Here is an 18,053-nt window from a genome sequence, read left to right as displayed (position 1 = left end):
AGGGATAATTATTTTGCTAAATTACATGTTAGTAGCCCTCGATTATTTTTAGAGAGGTTAAAAGAAAGCCCTAAATTAATCAACTACAAATCTGAAACTTATCAGCTTAGTAAATAAAATATTTGAGATCTAATTTTAGGTTAAGTTTAAAATGCTTAAGTAAGATTGCATTTCAGCTCTCCTTTGGTTTGTATAATTAGAATTATAGGAAGATTTTTCAACACAGCTAAAATTATCTTAGAGATGTTTTTATAGCAAAATTTTATCTCAGAAATTATTTGATAGTGATCCAGAGATTTTACTTTTGAGAAAATATTTCTTTGCATTTGTTGTGCCTGATCACTAATTAACTGAAAAAGTTAAACTTTTTAGGGGTTGGCGAACTGTAGCCTCCCAGGGCCAGATCCAGCCTGCTGCCTTTTCTGTAAAGTTTTGTTAGAAAATACTGATGCCCACTTGATTACACGTGGTGTGTGGCTGCTTACCTGTTATGGTGGCAGCGCCGAGCAGTTGTGTCAGAGACCGGCTGCCGGCAAAGCCTAAGATGATGACTGCCTGGCACTTTACAGACCACGTTCGCCAGGCCCCTGCTCTCGACCAAAGCAGATGTTCTGTAGGTCTTTACTGTTTTATTTTCTGAAAAATCAGTGTCTAATGGTTCTTACGTGTTTCCAGAACGGCAGAGGTGTGCACTTTGGATCAGAAAACTGTGTGAGCCTTCAGGAACAGGTGCAGGAATAATGGGCAGGAAGAATCGAAACCTGTATGCAAAACTGTTACTGCACATGCTGAAGCGAGGAGTGCTTGAAGGCCCCTTTACACACCGACCTGAACCAGGGACACTGAAAACCTTACCTTCCTACATGGTAGGTGTCATTGACCAAAAGCTGTCTTAGCTTCATTTCTTTAAAAATGTCAACTCATCATCCCAGTTGGGAATGGTTATATTATTAAGTTGTAAGTACTGGATAATATAAGAGTTAACACTGTTTTTTTTTCTTCCTAATTAACTTTTTTCCACTTTGAATAGAAATCAGATGTGGGTCTTATGGGGATTCTGCGTATTAATTTAGCCATCCCACAATATTCTACTGTATTTCTGAAGAACTGAAAGTAAATTCTTTTATATTGAATCTCAATTTCCCACTAGTTTTCACTGGATAACATTAACCACAGTTTATGTATATCAGTGAATTCTAGTTTATTAAACTCTTTCACATACATTATTTAAAGATTCATGAGAGGTTGGATTGAGTGACTTCTAAAGTTCCTTTCTATTCTAATAAAATGATAGTAAACTGGAGTTTATACTTCATTTAATTTCACTATCAAAATCAGCTGTTACAAAGGTAGTTATAATTATGTTTGATTGGTGAATTACCACTGTCTTGATCTTTGTAACCATGAAATATGCCTTGGTTGGGGTGTTTGAATACTTGAGAAATCCGACTGGAGTACTTGGTATTGGTAGTTGCTATTAGGATATTTATGTATTTAAAAAAAATAACTTTGGTTAACTTAAACCAAAATGCAGTGAAGAGGCACACTGCACACGAGATGATAATTTTGTCCAAGGCAGAGATGCCAGACGTTGTAATGCTGTTGGCAATTGTATGGTAAAGTCGAGCCGTATATTTTGCTTCAGATCAGTGGTCTTCGGGGCAGTAGTCACCTGACATGATATTCGATTGAACCTTGCACTGACTATCTCATAAAAATGCTGTACATGTCTGACTTGGGATCGAGGGTCATGTGTCACCTCTCCCTAGAGAGCACCCCTCTTGAGGATTCTTTGGGTGGGATTCGGAGAATTGTTGCCAAAGTTTCCGCTTAATGCAGAGTTTTCTTCAGAAGTGTGTCAAGAAGCTCTGCTCACTTGAAAAGCAATTAGTGGGTTCCTGCCATTCTTCTTAAAGACTAAAGGTAGAACATTGTCTGAAACACATTCAGATGTTGAGATATGGGTGTGTTGCATCATGTTTTCCCATTCATACTCATTTCACAGAATCATAGGAAAGGCTTGATTTCACAAATAATAACAATGAGAAGGCCCAGGGACTCATCTTGGATTTTCTGGTTAGTTTACTATGGCATGGCCAGAACTAAATTCCAGGTCTTCACCTCTGTTGTTCCTCCTTTACCTTATCAAGGGATTCCTAATTTCTGTTTCTGATTTTTATGGATTGTGGTTTCTCTGCCCACTGATTTTGTGTGTCTGTGCAGAGTAATTAATGATCACAGAAAGAAATAGAGCACATGATTTAAAAAGAATTTTTCTATTTTTTTTTTTTAAATTAGGCATTTCTTGTATTCCATTTCATCTTCACTATCAGTTTACTAGCTGTATCTCTCCTTTTTAGTAGCTGCCTTAGGGCTTACAAATTGCATCTTTAATTTATGGCAGTTTACCTTCGAAAGTATTATACCAGTTTATGAATTATGGAAGAAACTTATAACATTTCCGCTCCTATTCTTTGTGCTATAAGTTTTCATACATTTCACTCCTACATGTATTTTTTTATTATTATTTTTATTTTAATTCTAGTATAGTTAAATTACAGCATTATATTAGTTTCAGGTACACAATATAGTGATTCAACAATGCTCATTCAATTCAGTGCTCATTGTGATAAGTGTAGTCTTAATCCCCTTCACCTATTTTCCCCATCCCCCCAACTACCTGCCCTCTGATAACTAACAGTTTGTTCTCTATAGTTAAGGGTCTGTTTTTTGTTTTTATTTTTTTGGGTTTGCCTCCTTTTTTCTTTGTTCGTTTTGTTTCTTAAATTCCACATATGAGTGAAATCATGTGGTCCATTTATCTTTTTATAAAGCTATATTTTTTGTAATACAAATAATTATCAGATTTATCTGCTATGTAATTTTTATCATTTATCAGATTTCTTGTATAGCAAAGTATAACTAAAATGTAAAATGTTATCCATTTTATGTATCTTAATATTTCATAATTCATTATGCATTTTTTGTGTAATTGAATTTAAGTTGAGTATTTGAAAGGCTGTTACCAGACTTGAAACTTGGTGGAAATCTTAACTATTTCATTATTGTACATTTTGAAAGAATAATTTTTCTAATTTTTAAAAAATCAGTCCATCTATTTTGATGAACCAAATCCAGCACGAGCAAAAGGTTCAAGCCCGGAAGGATTACCAGACTGGGTAATGGGTGAGCTGGGGACCAGTGAACACAGATTAAATGAATCATGGAAGCTTTCTTCTGGAGAAGATTACTCTTTGGTGCAGTCACCAACTGATGTACACAGGTATGCTATGAAAATGGGATTTAAACGTGATTCATCATTTAACCTGTCTTCAGATCTGGTTCATACGTTGTTTTTCCTTGTGGGTTTTTTTTAATAGTAAGTAGTTGGTTTACTTTATAATTTCATTAAAGTTGAGGGCTGTCAAGGGATGTCGGGTAGGAAAAATAACAGTTTTGCTTTAATATTTACGATATATTCAAGATTCTGTTACAGTTTTTTTTTTTTAAAGATTTATTTATCCATTTGACAGCGACAGCAAGAGAGGGAACACAAGCAGGGGGGAGTGGGAGAGGGAGAAGCAGGCTTCCCGCTGAGCAGGGATCCCGATGTGGGACTCAATCCCAGGACCTTGGGATCATGACCTGAGCCGAAGGCAGGTGCTTAACGACTGAGCCACCCAGGCGCCCCAAGATTCTGTTACAGTTTTAACCACTTTTTGGGTATTTGTTAAATATATATATATATATATATATATCCCATTACTTGGAAGGTAGTGTCTGAGAACCTTTAAATAACTTTGTTTTCCTTCATGATAAGCATGAATTAAGAACATTATTAATGACTTCAATAAAATATAACATCCTGCATATTCATCTTGAAGCTTATGCTTGAATTTCTCTTCTTTTTCTCTCGTTGAACAATATTTGTTTTGATTTAATAAAATAATGAATGTAAAGGTAAACCTCATTCAATTGTGTTTTCTCACTAAAGCACTAAACTTAAATAGGATTTTTAGTGCAAATAAAAATAAACTAAGTTTTTCAAATACACAAAAAGATTATTATTGTTGCAGTATAACTTTTGGCCTTTAGGAGGAATAGATTTACATTGGGCTTTTATCAAATTTTGAATTTAACTTTGGTCATTTCTGAAATGTTAAAATATTGGACAGTAGCAATTGACATGGACCATATTTTACACTTCACTCCTCACCATTCGCTTGCTAGTTTTAATTTTTTGGAATTTGATTTGGTTAACAGTAATCTTTCTTTTTTACTATAATTTTTTTGGTTTATTCCTTAATCAGATAGAGAAATGTTATTAGTAATTTGAAATGTCTTCATGATTGATGTAGTCTGGTTATAGGTTTTTCAGACCTCAGGTATTATGATGGAAAAGAGCAGAGAGATGAACACAATGCAAGAGATCCGGTCCACGTGAATGAAATTTTTTTTATTAGAAAGGGGAAACAAAATGGAGAGGCAAAAAAGGAAGAGGTGATAGAATTAAGGATATGTTCAGAAGATTAAAGAGAAATGAATAGATGAGTCAATAGCAGGTGGTGTTAGATACTTATTTTTTGCAGTTACAGGAGATTTAAAAATGGAAGAGGTGTTATTGTGGAATTTTTGTTAGCTTTATAGCAGGTAAATGGAGGTGTAAAGAGATTGTGGTCTGCATACAAAGGAAAACACAATTCTTGGTTAGGTGTTTGCCACAACATTTCTTGAGTGTCCAACTAAAAGCTGTATTCCTTTCTAGGTAATGAATATGGAGATTATGGTATAAAGGTGAACTAGTTTCCCATGTCTTGGAGCTGAGCAGAGGTTGGAAACTGGTGATCTTCTTGGACTGAATGAATCATGTGGATAGATTTGTTTGACTTATATAGTGTCTTTAAAGATTTTTGAATGAATTATTAAAAATTAATAATTGGGGAATTTCATATAAACACCTAATTTTTTTGGACTATTTAAAAAACTGGAGATCCAGTTGTTTTTGCAGAAGACAGCCATAGATTGGAGATAAGTAATACTTGATTACTCTCCTAATGCAGCATGCCTTCATTATTTGCTGCTCATTTTTGATACTGATTTTGAGGTCGGTTGCATCTCTTATGGAGTATGAGCTTTTTTTCCCTTTTAAGAAGAAGGGTTGAGAGGTGAAAGAAGTATTTCTATTCACATTTTTACATTCTGTCACAAGTGGAAAGAAGAAAGGTAGATGAAGAGGGATCATATGACTGAAAAAGAGGAGAGAGACTGCATCTTTGTAGAAGTGAAGACTACCCCTACATCTGGCAGCATAATCACTCATTTGTTACCCAGATCCTACAGACACTGGATTTCTTTTTTTTTAATTTAATTTTATTATATTGTGTTAATTACCATACAATACATCATTAGTTGTTGATGTGGTGATCCATGATTCATTGTTTTCACATAACACCCAGTGCTCCATGTAGTACGTGCCCTCCTTAATACCCATCACCGGGCTAACCCATCCCCCTAAAACCTTGTTTGTTTCTCAGAGTCCATAGTCTCTCATGCTTTGTCTCTCCCTCCGAATCCCCCCCTTCATTTTTCCCTTCCTTCTAATGTCCTCCATGCTATTCCTTATGTTCCACAGATAAGTGAAACCATATGATAATTGACTTTCTCTGCTTAACTTATTTCACTTAGCGTAATCTCCTCCAGTCCCATCCATGTTGATGTAAAAATTGGGTATTCATCCTTCCTGATGGCTGAGTAATATTCCATTATATGTATGGACCACATCTTCTTTATCCATTCATCTGTTGAAGGACATCTCAGCTCTTTCCACAGTTTGGCTATTGCTGCTATGAACATCGGGGTGCATATGGCCCTTCTTTTCACTACATCTATGTCTTTAGCATAAATACCCAGGAGTGCAGTTGCTGGGTCATAGGGTAGCTCTATTTTTAATTTTTTGAGGCACCTCCACACTGTTTTCCAAAGTGGCGGTACCAACTTGCATTCCCACCAGCAGTGTAAGAGGGTTCCCCTTTCTCCACAACCTCTCCAGCATTTGTTGTTTCTTGCCCTGTCAATTTTTGCCATTCTAACTGGTGTAAGGTGGTATCTCAATGTGTTTTTTTTATAATTTACTTATATAATAGTTTAAAAAAATTTTTTAATTAATTTTTAAAAATTTTATTTAATTATGTTAATCACCATAGAGTAGTACATCATTAGTTTTTTTTTTTTTTTAAAGATTTTATTTATTTATTTGACAGAGAGAGACACAGCGAGAGAGGGAACACAAGCAGGGGGAGTGGGAGAGGGAGAAGCAGGCTCCCCGCAGAGCAGGGAGCCCGATGCGGGACTCGATCCCAGGACCCTGGGATCATGACCTGAGCTGAAGGCAGTCGCTTAACCAACTGAGCCACCCAGGCGCCCCCATCATTAGTTTTTGATGTAGTGTTCCATGATTCATTATTTGCGTATAACACCCATTGCTCCATGCAGTACGTGCCCTCTTCAATACCCATCACCAGGCTTTCCCTGATGGCTAATGATGATCAACATTTTTTCATGTGTCTGTTAGCCATTTGTATGTCTTCTTCAGAGACAGACACTGGATTTCTAACGGTTGTTTTAGATAAGTAGGGAAGAGAGGTGCATGGATAATTTCCATATAGTGGTTATGTGTAGTTGTGGGGATATTCGTGAAGATTGAGATGTGTGTAAAATTAGGGTAGGAAATAGATTTGAGATCTCATGGAGTCCAGGTGAGTGGGCTTTTCTTCCTTGGAACAGAGGATAAAGTTTAAGAAAACATAGTGAGAATATTCTTCAAATATTACTCAGTGACTTTTCTGGAAAATGATACCATAGTAAAATCTCCACAATTTTAACATATAACTTCTTTTTCTTTGTTGCTCACCTGTAATAAAATGGCACGTAATGCCAGTTATTCAGATATGAGGCATTAGCTATCAGTTATATAATACTTAAATAATTGATGGGAAAAGCAGGCAGTCCTTTGGTCCTTCTCTGTCCTTCAGATCTTGCAATTCAAAAAAGTCTTACTTGACACCCCAGGTCTGTTTTAGGGACTTTGTGTTTCCTTGTTGCACTCATGATGTGCAAAGGTTCCATATCTGTCCTCTGTGCTAGATTGTAAATGTCATGAGGCAGGGACTGTGCCTTGCCTATTTGCACTGTGTTTCCAGCACCTAGCGCTGGGCAGGAACCTCTTGGGAACTCCGTAAGTATTTATATTTGTTGAATGCTTACATGTATGAATGAATGAATTGTGTTAGGCACTGCCACATACTTAATTTAATCTGTACAGAAACCTTTAGAGACAGGTAGATTGTGACAGAGAGAATGGCCCATGAGGATTCAGAAAAAAACCTTTCAGGACAAGTTGAGGAAAGGATACATTTTAGAAGAAGTTAAGAGAAGTGTGGATATAGGCTATAGAGATGCCCTTCACATACCATGAGGAATAGAAAGACAGTGAGCTGGAAAAGATATACTGAAATATCTTTCTGGTCAAGTGTCAGAATACCATGAATGCTAAGAGCCAGTTAGTGCTATAAAAACAAAACTTCTCAGAATAACTTTTCTTCTATTTTTCTCTTAATTTAATTCAGTCTATTTTCAAATTTTAATTTGATTTAAAATTCTAAACCACATGTACATGAATTAACAGATATTTGTAATTTTATATACATGAAGGCATTTAAAAAATAAAACTGACTTTTACTTTAGCTAAGGGCAATACAGTTGATTTAAAAGCCAAATACATAATGTGTGAGATGAGATCAGAAGTGGTGGTGAAGAGTCTACTGATGGTCTGTCTTCATTTTTCTAAAGTTGTTCCTTTACTGAGTGGTCATACTGTGCTAATGAAAAAGTTAGTATCTGCTAGTGTTGACCTAATACATCTAATCAGTTCTGTAAGAAATTGTTTTAAAAAGTTTAAGAGGCTTATAATATTTGACACATGTATGTTTTTATAGTGAATAATTTATTGTTACTTAGAACTGAAGTTTAATGCTGCCTCATAAATTTTACAACCACTTCAACTTGTCCTTTGAAAAACCTCTTTAATCTTAAAAGATATTCCCCCTTAGTGTTTCTTTTTTGATCACTTTATAAAATCCTGCTTTACTTAGACCTTTTTGTATGTGAAGTATTTCTAATGGCATTTTAGATTATGCTGTTTGTGTCCCAGCCTTTTCATATTATTAAAGATGCAGAGCCCTTTTGAAGCTTCTTTGTTAGGCCTCCCTATTCAGTAGAGGTGGCACCTTTCCTTTTTTTTTTTAAAGATTTTATTTATTTATTTGACAGATGGACAGAAGAGCACAAGCAGAGGGAGTGGCAGAGGGAGAGGGAGAAGCAGGCTCTGCACTGAGCAGGGAGCCCGATGCGGGACTTGATCCCAGGACCCTGAGATCATGCCCTGAGCTGAAGGCAGACGCTTAACCATCTGAGCCACCCAGGCGCCCCAGCCTTTCCTTTACCTTTATTCTTCCTGTAGGATACGGGGTGTAGCTTCATTCTAAACATGTTAGAAGTAGTATGAGGTTATAGTCTATCATGCTTATTCTCATGCTTTTTTTTCCTCCCCCCACCAAATACACATCATACACTAGTAAACTTAGCATTTCACGTCAGACAGCTTTGACACATAGCTAATTCCATCCTGGTTTTACTCTTTGCTTTCCTTTTTCATATTTCTTGGTTTAAGTTTAGGTTATTACCTCTGTTTTCTTTTAGAAAAACCACTTTTCAAATCATTTTGCTATTTTTTTTAGAGATCTATTACTGCATTTAAATGTCAAATATCTGCTTATTTTCTTGACAGTGAAATATTTTACTTATATTTGAGTTTGGAGCATGGTTTTACAAAATGTTACTGATGAGACCATAGACTTAGATCTCATCCCTGTACAGTTTGGCTGATTTCATTTAGTTCTTCAACCATGAGCTGTATCCATATATATTGCTTCCTGGTCATCCTTCAGATACTTACCACTGTGATCCGGTAAAGACCTTAATTATCTTTGTGGCAGACAGACTTTCAGGTGGCTCCGTGGTCCTCCTCTGGGTGTTCACAGTCTTGTATAATCCCTACTTCTTGGGTGTGGGCAGGACCTGTGACTTGCTTTTAACTAATAGAATATGGCACTGGTGTTGGGATGTCCCTTCCATGATTACATTATGATACGTAAGACTCTGTCCTGCCAGTGGACTGACTCTAGAGTCTTGCTGTGTTTTCCTTGCTGGCTTTGAAGAAGCAGGCTGCCATGAATTCTCTAGCTATAAGATGCTGAATGCTGCTGACAACCATGCGAGCGGGGCAAGTGGATCCTTCCCCAATAGAGCCTCCAGATGAGAACCCAGCTCTGGGCAAACCATGATGGCAGCCTCGTATGGCCCTAAGCAGAGGACCCAGCTCAGCTGTACTTACACTTCTGACCCACAGAAACTATGAGAACATATGTGAAGTATACATGTGTTGTTTAAAACTCTACAGTTTGTGGTAATTCGTTAGGCAGCAATAGATGACTAATACAGTTTTTATCCTCATTTTAGGAAATTATACAAACTATATACAATACATGTTTCTTGTAAAAACCTCAATGTAGAAATATGTGGAGTAAAAAGTCAAAGTCCTTCTCTCCAGGTCCTCCTATTCCACTTGCCTCATGGGATGTAATAGTCATCAGCAATTTGGTGTGTATCATTCTGCAGTAGACACATAGCCACACAAATGTAATTAAAGAGTTATGTTCGTTTATACTGTATGTACTATTCTGAGACTTGCTCTTTTGCCACTTAACCATGTCTGAACCTGTCATGCAGTCTGTGTAGTCTTTTTAATTACAGATCCTAATCCATAGTGTGGATTTACTATAATTTAACCTAATTTAACCTGTCTCTGTTGCTTTTAATTCTTTATTATTATAAAGAATGCTTTAGTTAACATTTTAGTACATAGATCATTATGCAGCTGCATGTATTTTGGACTATTACTGATGCCCAGAAAAGAAATCGCTGTTTCAGTAGCTAGGTACATTAACAAATTTAATGGATAAACTATTGGTGGGATTATTAGTAGGTACAACATCTTGTGCGTTGGTAACAAAAATCTGTATGGGCTAGTATGGAGAGATCTCTAAGATATATGAAGTTTAAAAGAAGCATATAAAAGTATAGTAAGCTTCCACTTATATGTGTGTATGTATATTTTAAAGAGGATATGTGGATATGTATCTGTACATGTGTAAGGGATATTTCTGGGTGCCACATTTGAAACAGTTTTACCTTTAGAGTGTGGGACTAGTCAAGTGTGGCAACTTAAAAACTTTTATTTTGTACATGTGTCTGTGTTATTTTTAATAGTCTACACACTTATTTTTTGATAGATTCTGTTAAGTTGCCCTCCAAAATATCATCTTCTTATGATGTTTGGGCATACACATCATTAACATTAGTGATGCACATTTAACTATAAGAAACAAATATACAAGTTTAAACGTAAGATTGAAATTTTCCCAATAAATAAATACTTGTGGATTTCACTTGTATTTCTAGTTTGTTAAAACAGAAATCAAGTGGGACAAGTTGTACCATTTATGGAGCATCTACTGTATGCTAGATACTATTCTAGAAATCTTTTATAAGTTATCTGATTTCATCCTTTCTACAGTTCTGTGAGGTTGACATGATGGCCCTTTGTATTTATAGATGAGGTAACAGCTTCAGTAAGGTCGCGCCACTTTCTCAGTCATGGATCCAGTTTCAGAATCTAGGTCTTGATGATTCCAGACCTCATGTTCTTTCTAGTCTACCATGTAGGCACGAGTACTTTTTGCAGCAAATATGGAAATTCCACTTTCATCCATCTTTTTCCCCACTTGAGCTGCATCAGCAGTCCTGAGCGACTGTGCCTTTGTTCTTGGTTATGTCTAGGTTGAGCTGAAATGAGGCAGTTTGCCTTTGTTCAAATCTCACTTCTGACACTTGGCAACCATGTGTCCTCAGGCAAGTTACTTAATTTCCCTAAAGCCTGGTTTCATCATTTGTAAAATGGAGATCTAGAGCCTCTGACATGGGACGTGGGAAAGTGTTAGCTGTTGCGACCACCGTCACTGGCATGGTGATTGGGATTTTAATAGTTCCTGCAGGGGCTTGCTTGTTAGTTTGTTTGACCATTCTTTTGCTTCTCTAATTATCTAATCTTCCTAAAGATATTATCTTAAAATCCATTGGTCAATTATTTTGAGTTACTAAAAATCATTGTGTTCTTGAGAAAAATAAATTAATGGCTATGCAGAAAGGTTCTCATGGTTAAGTATGAATCCTGCACACTCAGAATAAAGAGGGTAAGAGTATTTTAAAAGAGGCTTCGAAGGAATCTTTATTTAGGTAACTCAGCAAATCCCTTTCCCCTCAGATAGAAGGAATACAATGTAGCTGGCCCCACACCCCACTTTTTTTTTTTTTTTTTGCATTTGGCCATACCCTGAATTAGAAGCTGCCTAAGTAATAGTTAGACATAAGTTCATGTTGTCTCTTTTTGTGCATTATCCCAAACACAGAACACAAAGATAATAAGTTGTATTCTTGTCTTACGATTCTGTGAAGAATGTTTTGAAGCTTCTTTTTAATGGCTTGTAATTATTTTTATGACTTTTCAGTGAAATATGATGTGGTTTGGTAGCTTATCACCAAAATGAAGTTGGGGCTAGGATAGAAAAAATAAAAAAGAATGCTGTCATACCACTTACTATTTTTACTTGAAACTTTGCTTAAGAGTTATGCGTTAGGAGAGGGTGGAGGGGAATAAAGATGAATCAGCCTGCTTCCTAGAGGAAGAAACACATGGATTCTGCTTATTTTAGAGGACTTTGTTCATGAAAAAGTAGCATTGGTTTGGATTTCTTTAGATGCCATTTTATAAAGAGCTACCATCTAGATTACATAAAAATTCTAGGAGTGTGCAAACAGAATTATTATTTATTGTATATTACTTTTACCATATTAGATTTAGGTTATCTATATGAATTAAAGTTTTATCTTTCAATTTATGTTCTGTCCTCTAAATAATAAATTTGTTCATACCTATAAGAAAGGACTTGGAGAATAATTATCCTATTTTAAGTGATTATAGAGGACTATAATTTTTGCATCTTGCTTTAATGAGATCTTCCATGGGTTATTTGACGCCAGATTTTAGTTTGGAATGAAGAATCTAATTATAGCCCTGCCCTTATGGAAAATATGATTTGTTTTACAATGATCCTCTTTATGATGTGGTTTTCCAGGAATGCATTGCAGCAAAAAGCTGGGACTATGTAGTATGTATGTCCTTTAAAAATGTCTCCCATTAACAGCTAGCATTTTCATTTGCTTGTGCAGTTTACCAACATGGCCAGCAGATGGTGATCAAGTATAATGAAAATGTAATTGTGATTGAGATGTTGATCTCTGTGAAAAAAACCTTTCTCACTTGAAAAATAATGATGTAATTTTTTAGTCTGGATACTTAAAAAACCACAAAAAAAATCTTTTTACTTTGTTAGGCTCTATTTTTATATGTAAATGACATTAATACTATAAATAGCCCCTGCTCCTGAATCGTTAGGTGAATGTATGGGGGAGCTGATCAGTACCTTTCCTTCCTAGGGATTCTTTATATCCCCTGGCATAAATAAATATGGTTGGGATTACACATAGTAAAACATCCTTAAATGTTCACTAGGTACATTCATTATAGTCACGAATAGCCCCACTGTTTGGGCAAGGCTATATTCTGCAGCAGCACCGTCCAGTAGAGCTTTCTGCATAGAAATGGTCTGTGGCTATGCTGTGCAACACAGTAGCCACTATTCGCATATGACCACTAAGCACTTGAAATGCGCTTAGTGTGACGGAGAAGCTGAGTTTTACGTGGTAATTAATTTAAATAGCCATATGTGATTTAGTGGCTGCTGTATTGGGCTTGGAGCTATAGACCTGGGTCTTTGGCCGGGCCATTGTAAAGCCTGACCTACTAGTAGAGAGCTGCCGGCTAGATAGGGCAGTGGGATGCAGACAGGAGCTAGGAGCTGGGTGTTGGTGCATACAAACCGCCTCTGCTCCATAGGAGGCCTTTTTTCTGTGCTTCCTTGTAATTTCACAGGTATCTCTTCATTGATGATAATCACCCATGATCAACACCTAGTTGCTTTTCTTTCAGTCAGTCTCAGGTTTCAGAGGAGCTCTTGTGAATAAATATTTTTGAAAGAAAGAAAAATTAACCATTTTTCTTAAATTAGTTTTTTTCGCCATTTTGTTTGGATAGAACACTTAGGATGGATTATATCTGATTAATTTGATATTTTTGGTAAATTGGCCATTTAACCTTGAGCTCTAGAAATAAGTCTGCTATATAAATGAAGAATGGAAACTGTTTCTTAGGGTATTCCATAAAACATAACATTTCACTCTCATAAAACCACTTAACTACTCATTAACTTTCAACATTCATGTGCTAATTAAATATCATTCTTCGGTGTTTACCAAGGCAAGGAAGTGGCAACAAATTGTAACTGAGATGGAATTGCTTTGAAAAGAATGGCCTTGCTTTTCTCTTAGGTATTTTTTTTTTTTTAGTGAGTCAGATTTTTGACAAAGGTAGTCACTTTTTAAAAAAATTTTTAGTGAGTGGGGCTTTGTAATAGCATCTTTTTATTTCACAGGCAAGTTTCTTTTTGTGAGATCATAATATTGAACAGTTTTGATTGTCCTTTTAATAAACAAAAAAGGATGACAGTAAGCAAAGTATATTACTGTAAAACTTAATTTTAAGGGAATTAAAATACTCTCTAAGTGTTGTACTGTTAAACCAGAGATCTATTAATAAATGTTGACTTAATTGTATGACTTTTAAAGATGGTTTTTACTTTTAATTTTTAAAATTACATGTGTTATTTTAAGGTAGGAAATGGGGAAAACATGAAGTCTTAAGTTTATGAATCTCTGGTCTTTTTTTTTTTTTTTTAAGATTTTATTTATTTATTTGACAGAGAGAGACACAGCGAGAGAGGGAACACAAGCAGGGGGAGTGGGAGAGGGAGAAGCAGGCTCCCCGCAGAGCAGGGAGCCCGATGTGGGACTCCATCCCAGGACCCTGGGATCATGACCTGAGCCGAAGGCAGTCGCTCAACCGACTGAGCCACCCAGGCGCCCTCTCTGGTCTTTTTTTAGTTTTGTCAAACATCTAATTTTTTTTTTCGTTTAGTTTTTGTTTTTATTCCTAATAAAGTTCCCTTTGAAAAATTAAAATAAATACGTCATGGATCATTGAAAGTTATTTTTATTTTCTTATTTTCAGTGTTATTTGATAGTTTACTGCATTATTAATTGTTGCTATTTATTTTTATGTTTCATTTGTATTTAGCAATACCTTAAGACAATTCTTCAGATGGTGTATAACATTATTACCCACTGCTCAGATGAATGCAAAGACATGAAATCTAGTTAGTTCTTGCTTTAATTTTCTGATCATCTATAATGCAGTAGTTGTGTAGGAGTTGTGTTAATCTTGTGATATTTTACAACTGTGAAATAGCATACATGTAAAAAGTGTATGAAAATATACCGGTACACTTTAAAGAACAATTACAAAATAAACATCCCTATACTTTTGGCCCACCCAAGAAATAGCACGTTATAGTACTCCAGGAGACCTTTGGGTGTCCTTCCCTCTTGGCTCCTCTTCCCATCTTCTGAGAGGATCATTTTCCTGTCTTTTGTGTTAATCATCTCTTTGCTTTACGTTATATAAGTGGGACCATACTTTATATATTATTTTGAAGCTTCTTTTTCTCATTATATTTCTCAGATTCATCCATGTTAATAAATGTAGCTGTAGTTCAATCTTTGTGGGAAACTTTTAAAATCAACATGTAACATACAACAAGACACACAATCTCAATCTTGATGAAGTTTTACAAAATGAATACCTTAATATAGCCACCTTTTAAATCAAGATAGAGAATATCACCAGCTCTCCAGAAACCTCTGTCTTGCTCCTTCCCAGTCATTTATCAGACCCCCAGAGTAACCACTATTCTGCATTATATCACCATAGATTAGTTTTAACTGTTTCTGATTCATAAAGTATGTTCATTTTTTTCTAGTTTCATTGGCTCAACAGTATGTTGGGAGATTGATGCATGTTGTTGCATTTAGCAATGGATTATTATTTTTTTTAAATTTTACTGCTGTGTGAATATATCACATTTATATATCCATTCTACTGTTACTGGGCATTTGGGTTTTTTCCAGGTTTTGGCTATGATAAATAATTCTGCTGTGAACATTCTTTTACATGTCTTTTAGCGCACATATGTACACTATGTTGACTTGGAAGTGTAATTACAGTAGATACTGCCAAAGAATTTTCCCAAATGGTTATAGCAATTTACATTTCCGTGGTAGAACTTCAGAGTCTGTGGCTCCCCATCTTTCCCAGCACTTGATTTGTTAGTTTCTTTTAGTTTTAGCAATTCTAGTATGGTGTTTTAACTTGCATTTTCCCTCATGACTAATGACATCGAGCACTTTTCCCCATGCTTTTTGGCCATCTGGTGAAGTTCCTTTCATTTTTAAATGAAAAATAGTTTGTCAGTCTTTTCTATATTGATTTGTCATAATTCTTTATATATTCTGTATACAAATTGTTTGTTGATACATGTATGGCAAATATCTTCTCCTACTTTCACTGTGTGTTCTGTTAAGTATATTAAATTATAATATAGTTTTATTTGTTACTTGTCTCTGATATTGTTTGTGCTTCTTTTTTGTGTGTCCTGTTTAAGATTTCTTGCCTTACCTATCCCAGGATCATGGAGATACTTGCCTATGTTAGCTTCTAGAAGCTTTCTAATTTTATCCTTCTAGTTTAGGCGTGTGCTACACTGGAGTTGATTTTTACATATGAAATGAGGTAGGGCTCCCTGCCACACCCCCCTGCCACGGGCCTAGGATGGCGGATAGCCATTTGATCCAGCATCTTAAGAAAAAAAAAGCCATTCTTTCCCCATTCCTGTAGTTGGCATCATTATTGTAAACTAGGAAATCTTATTTGTGTGGGTTTGTTTCTGGACTCTTACCTCCTCCATTGGTCTGTTTGTCTATCTGTGTGCTATTCTATGCTGCCTTAATTACTGTAGCTTTGAAATAAATCTTGATTTTTAGTAGTGTAGTGTATGCTCTTCTTGGTTCTTTACATTCTCATTTAAATTTTATAAATAGCTTGCCAGTTTATACACACACACACAGACACCCCTCCGTTGAGATTGTGATTGGGAATGTATTGAGTTTGTAGATCAATTTGGGAAGAATTAATGTCTTTATAATACGGAATTACAGTCCAAGGCCCAGGCAAGCAGTGACCTGTTTTTTGTCCCTATAGTTTTGCCTTTTCTAGAAATTTCATATGAGTGGAATCATAAACTATATAGTCTTATTGCATCTGGTTCTTTCACTTAGTGTGTTATTATTTTTTAAAGATTTTATTTGAGAGACAGAGAGTGCAAGCGAGAGAGTACAAGCAGGGGGAGCAGCAAAGGGAGAGGGAGAAGTAGATTCCCCACCGAGCAGAGAGCCCGACACGGGGCTCGATCCCAGGACCCTGGGATCATGACCTGAGCCGAAGGCAGCCTCTTAACCGACTGAGCCACCCAGGCGCCCTTAGTGTGTTATTATTGAAGTTCATGTTGCATGTATCTATAGTTTATGATGAATAATGCTGCTATGGACATTCATATTGCAAATTTTTGTTTGAACACGTGTTTTTCATTTCTTTTGGGTAGATATCTAGCAGTGGGTTATATGATAAGTGTATAGTTAACTTTTTAAGGGAAATATCAAGCTATGTTCCAATGTGGCAGTACCGTTTTACATCCCCACTAGCAATGTGTGAGTGTTTCAGTTTTTTCACATCCTCAACTCTTGGTATTATCAGTGTTTTTGATTTTGGTCATTTTAATGGGCATGTAGTGGTATTGCATTATGGTTTTAATTTGCATTCCCCTAGTAACTAATTATGCTGAGTATCTTTTCATGTGCTTAATGGCCATTCGTATATCTTCTTTGAAGAAATGTCTGTTTTAATAGTTACCTGCTCCCGGGTGCCTGGGTGGCTCAGTTGGTTGGGCGACTGCCTTTGGCTCAGGTCATGATCCTGGAGTCCCTGGATCGAGTCCCGCATCGGGCTCCCTGCTCGGCAGGGAGTCTGCTTCGTCCTCTGACCCTATCCCCTCTCATGTGTTCTCTCTCTCTCATTCTCTCTCTCTCAAATAAATCTTAAAAAAAAAAAATAGTTACCTGCTCCCCACACACCCAACTACAATAATCACTATAGACATTTCTAAAAAGGAGAATAATAAGAGGCACATAGTAGTCACTGGTCCATAGCAATTCTAAAATCCAGTTGGGCAAATATTAAAAATTCCTTAATTAAGGCTTAAGACCTGGGAATAATATTCCATGTCTCTTGGCTCCTTCCACTGGATTCTTGATTCTATCTTCTGAGTTCTTCCTTTTTCATGAAAGATAGCATGTATTTGCAGCTGAGTAGTTTTCTCGACCTGCTTCCTTCCAGAATTTTGGGGGTCCAGTGGCCCCTTTTCATTTTGTACTCTATCTTTTCAGTCCAGGAGAGAAGTCTCTCTCTCTGATATAATTTTCTCAAAAACTTTGTAGACCTCCTGTACATCTCATTCATGTTCATTCCATTAGACAAAAGCCACATGTATTAATCTCAATGAGATTCCCTTTCCACATTGGGTTCTTCTGAGAAGATTGAGGGACAATGACCATAACCTTTCTAGAGACTCTGTTGTTTGAGAGAATCTGTATGGCATAGGCTTAATCTTTTTTAAAGGTCTCTACGTGTTAATGTATAGTACCCTGATGTACCACCTTTAATCTTTTTGATCTTAAAAAAAGGTTTTTCATTTATACTCTTGGCTTTATCTCTAGGCAGTGCCCAAACTTCACTTGGATGCCATTTCTTA

At 36.1% G+C, this 18,053-nt stretch overlaps 1 protein-coding gene across 1 annotated transcript in view; it reads left to right on the top strand.

The window, feature by feature from the left end:
- The window catches only part of CEP112 (centrosomal protein 112), a 429,161-nt gene that overhangs the window by 8,937 nt on the left and 402,171 nt on the right, over window positions 1-18,053 (top strand). Inside the window, exons 3-4 of the mRNA XM_035026212.1 lie at window positions 676-866; window positions 3,111-3,283. Coding sequence (XP_034882103.1) covers window positions 676-866; window positions 3,111-3,283 — 364 coding nt within the window. The remainder of the gene's footprint in view (window positions 1-675; window positions 867-3,110; window positions 3,284-18,053) is intronic.

Source organism: Mirounga leonina, unplaced genomic scaffold (assembly GCF_011800145.1).
Source record: "Mirounga leonina isolate KUSES-001 unplaced genomic scaffold, KU_Mleo_1.0 Mir_197, whole genome shotgun sequence".
NCBI lineage: Eukaryota > Metazoa > Chordata > Mammalia > Carnivora > Phocidae > Mirounga > Mirounga leonina.
Note: the sequence above shows the minus strand (reverse complement) of the source record. Positions and strands in the feature narration are given on the sequence as shown.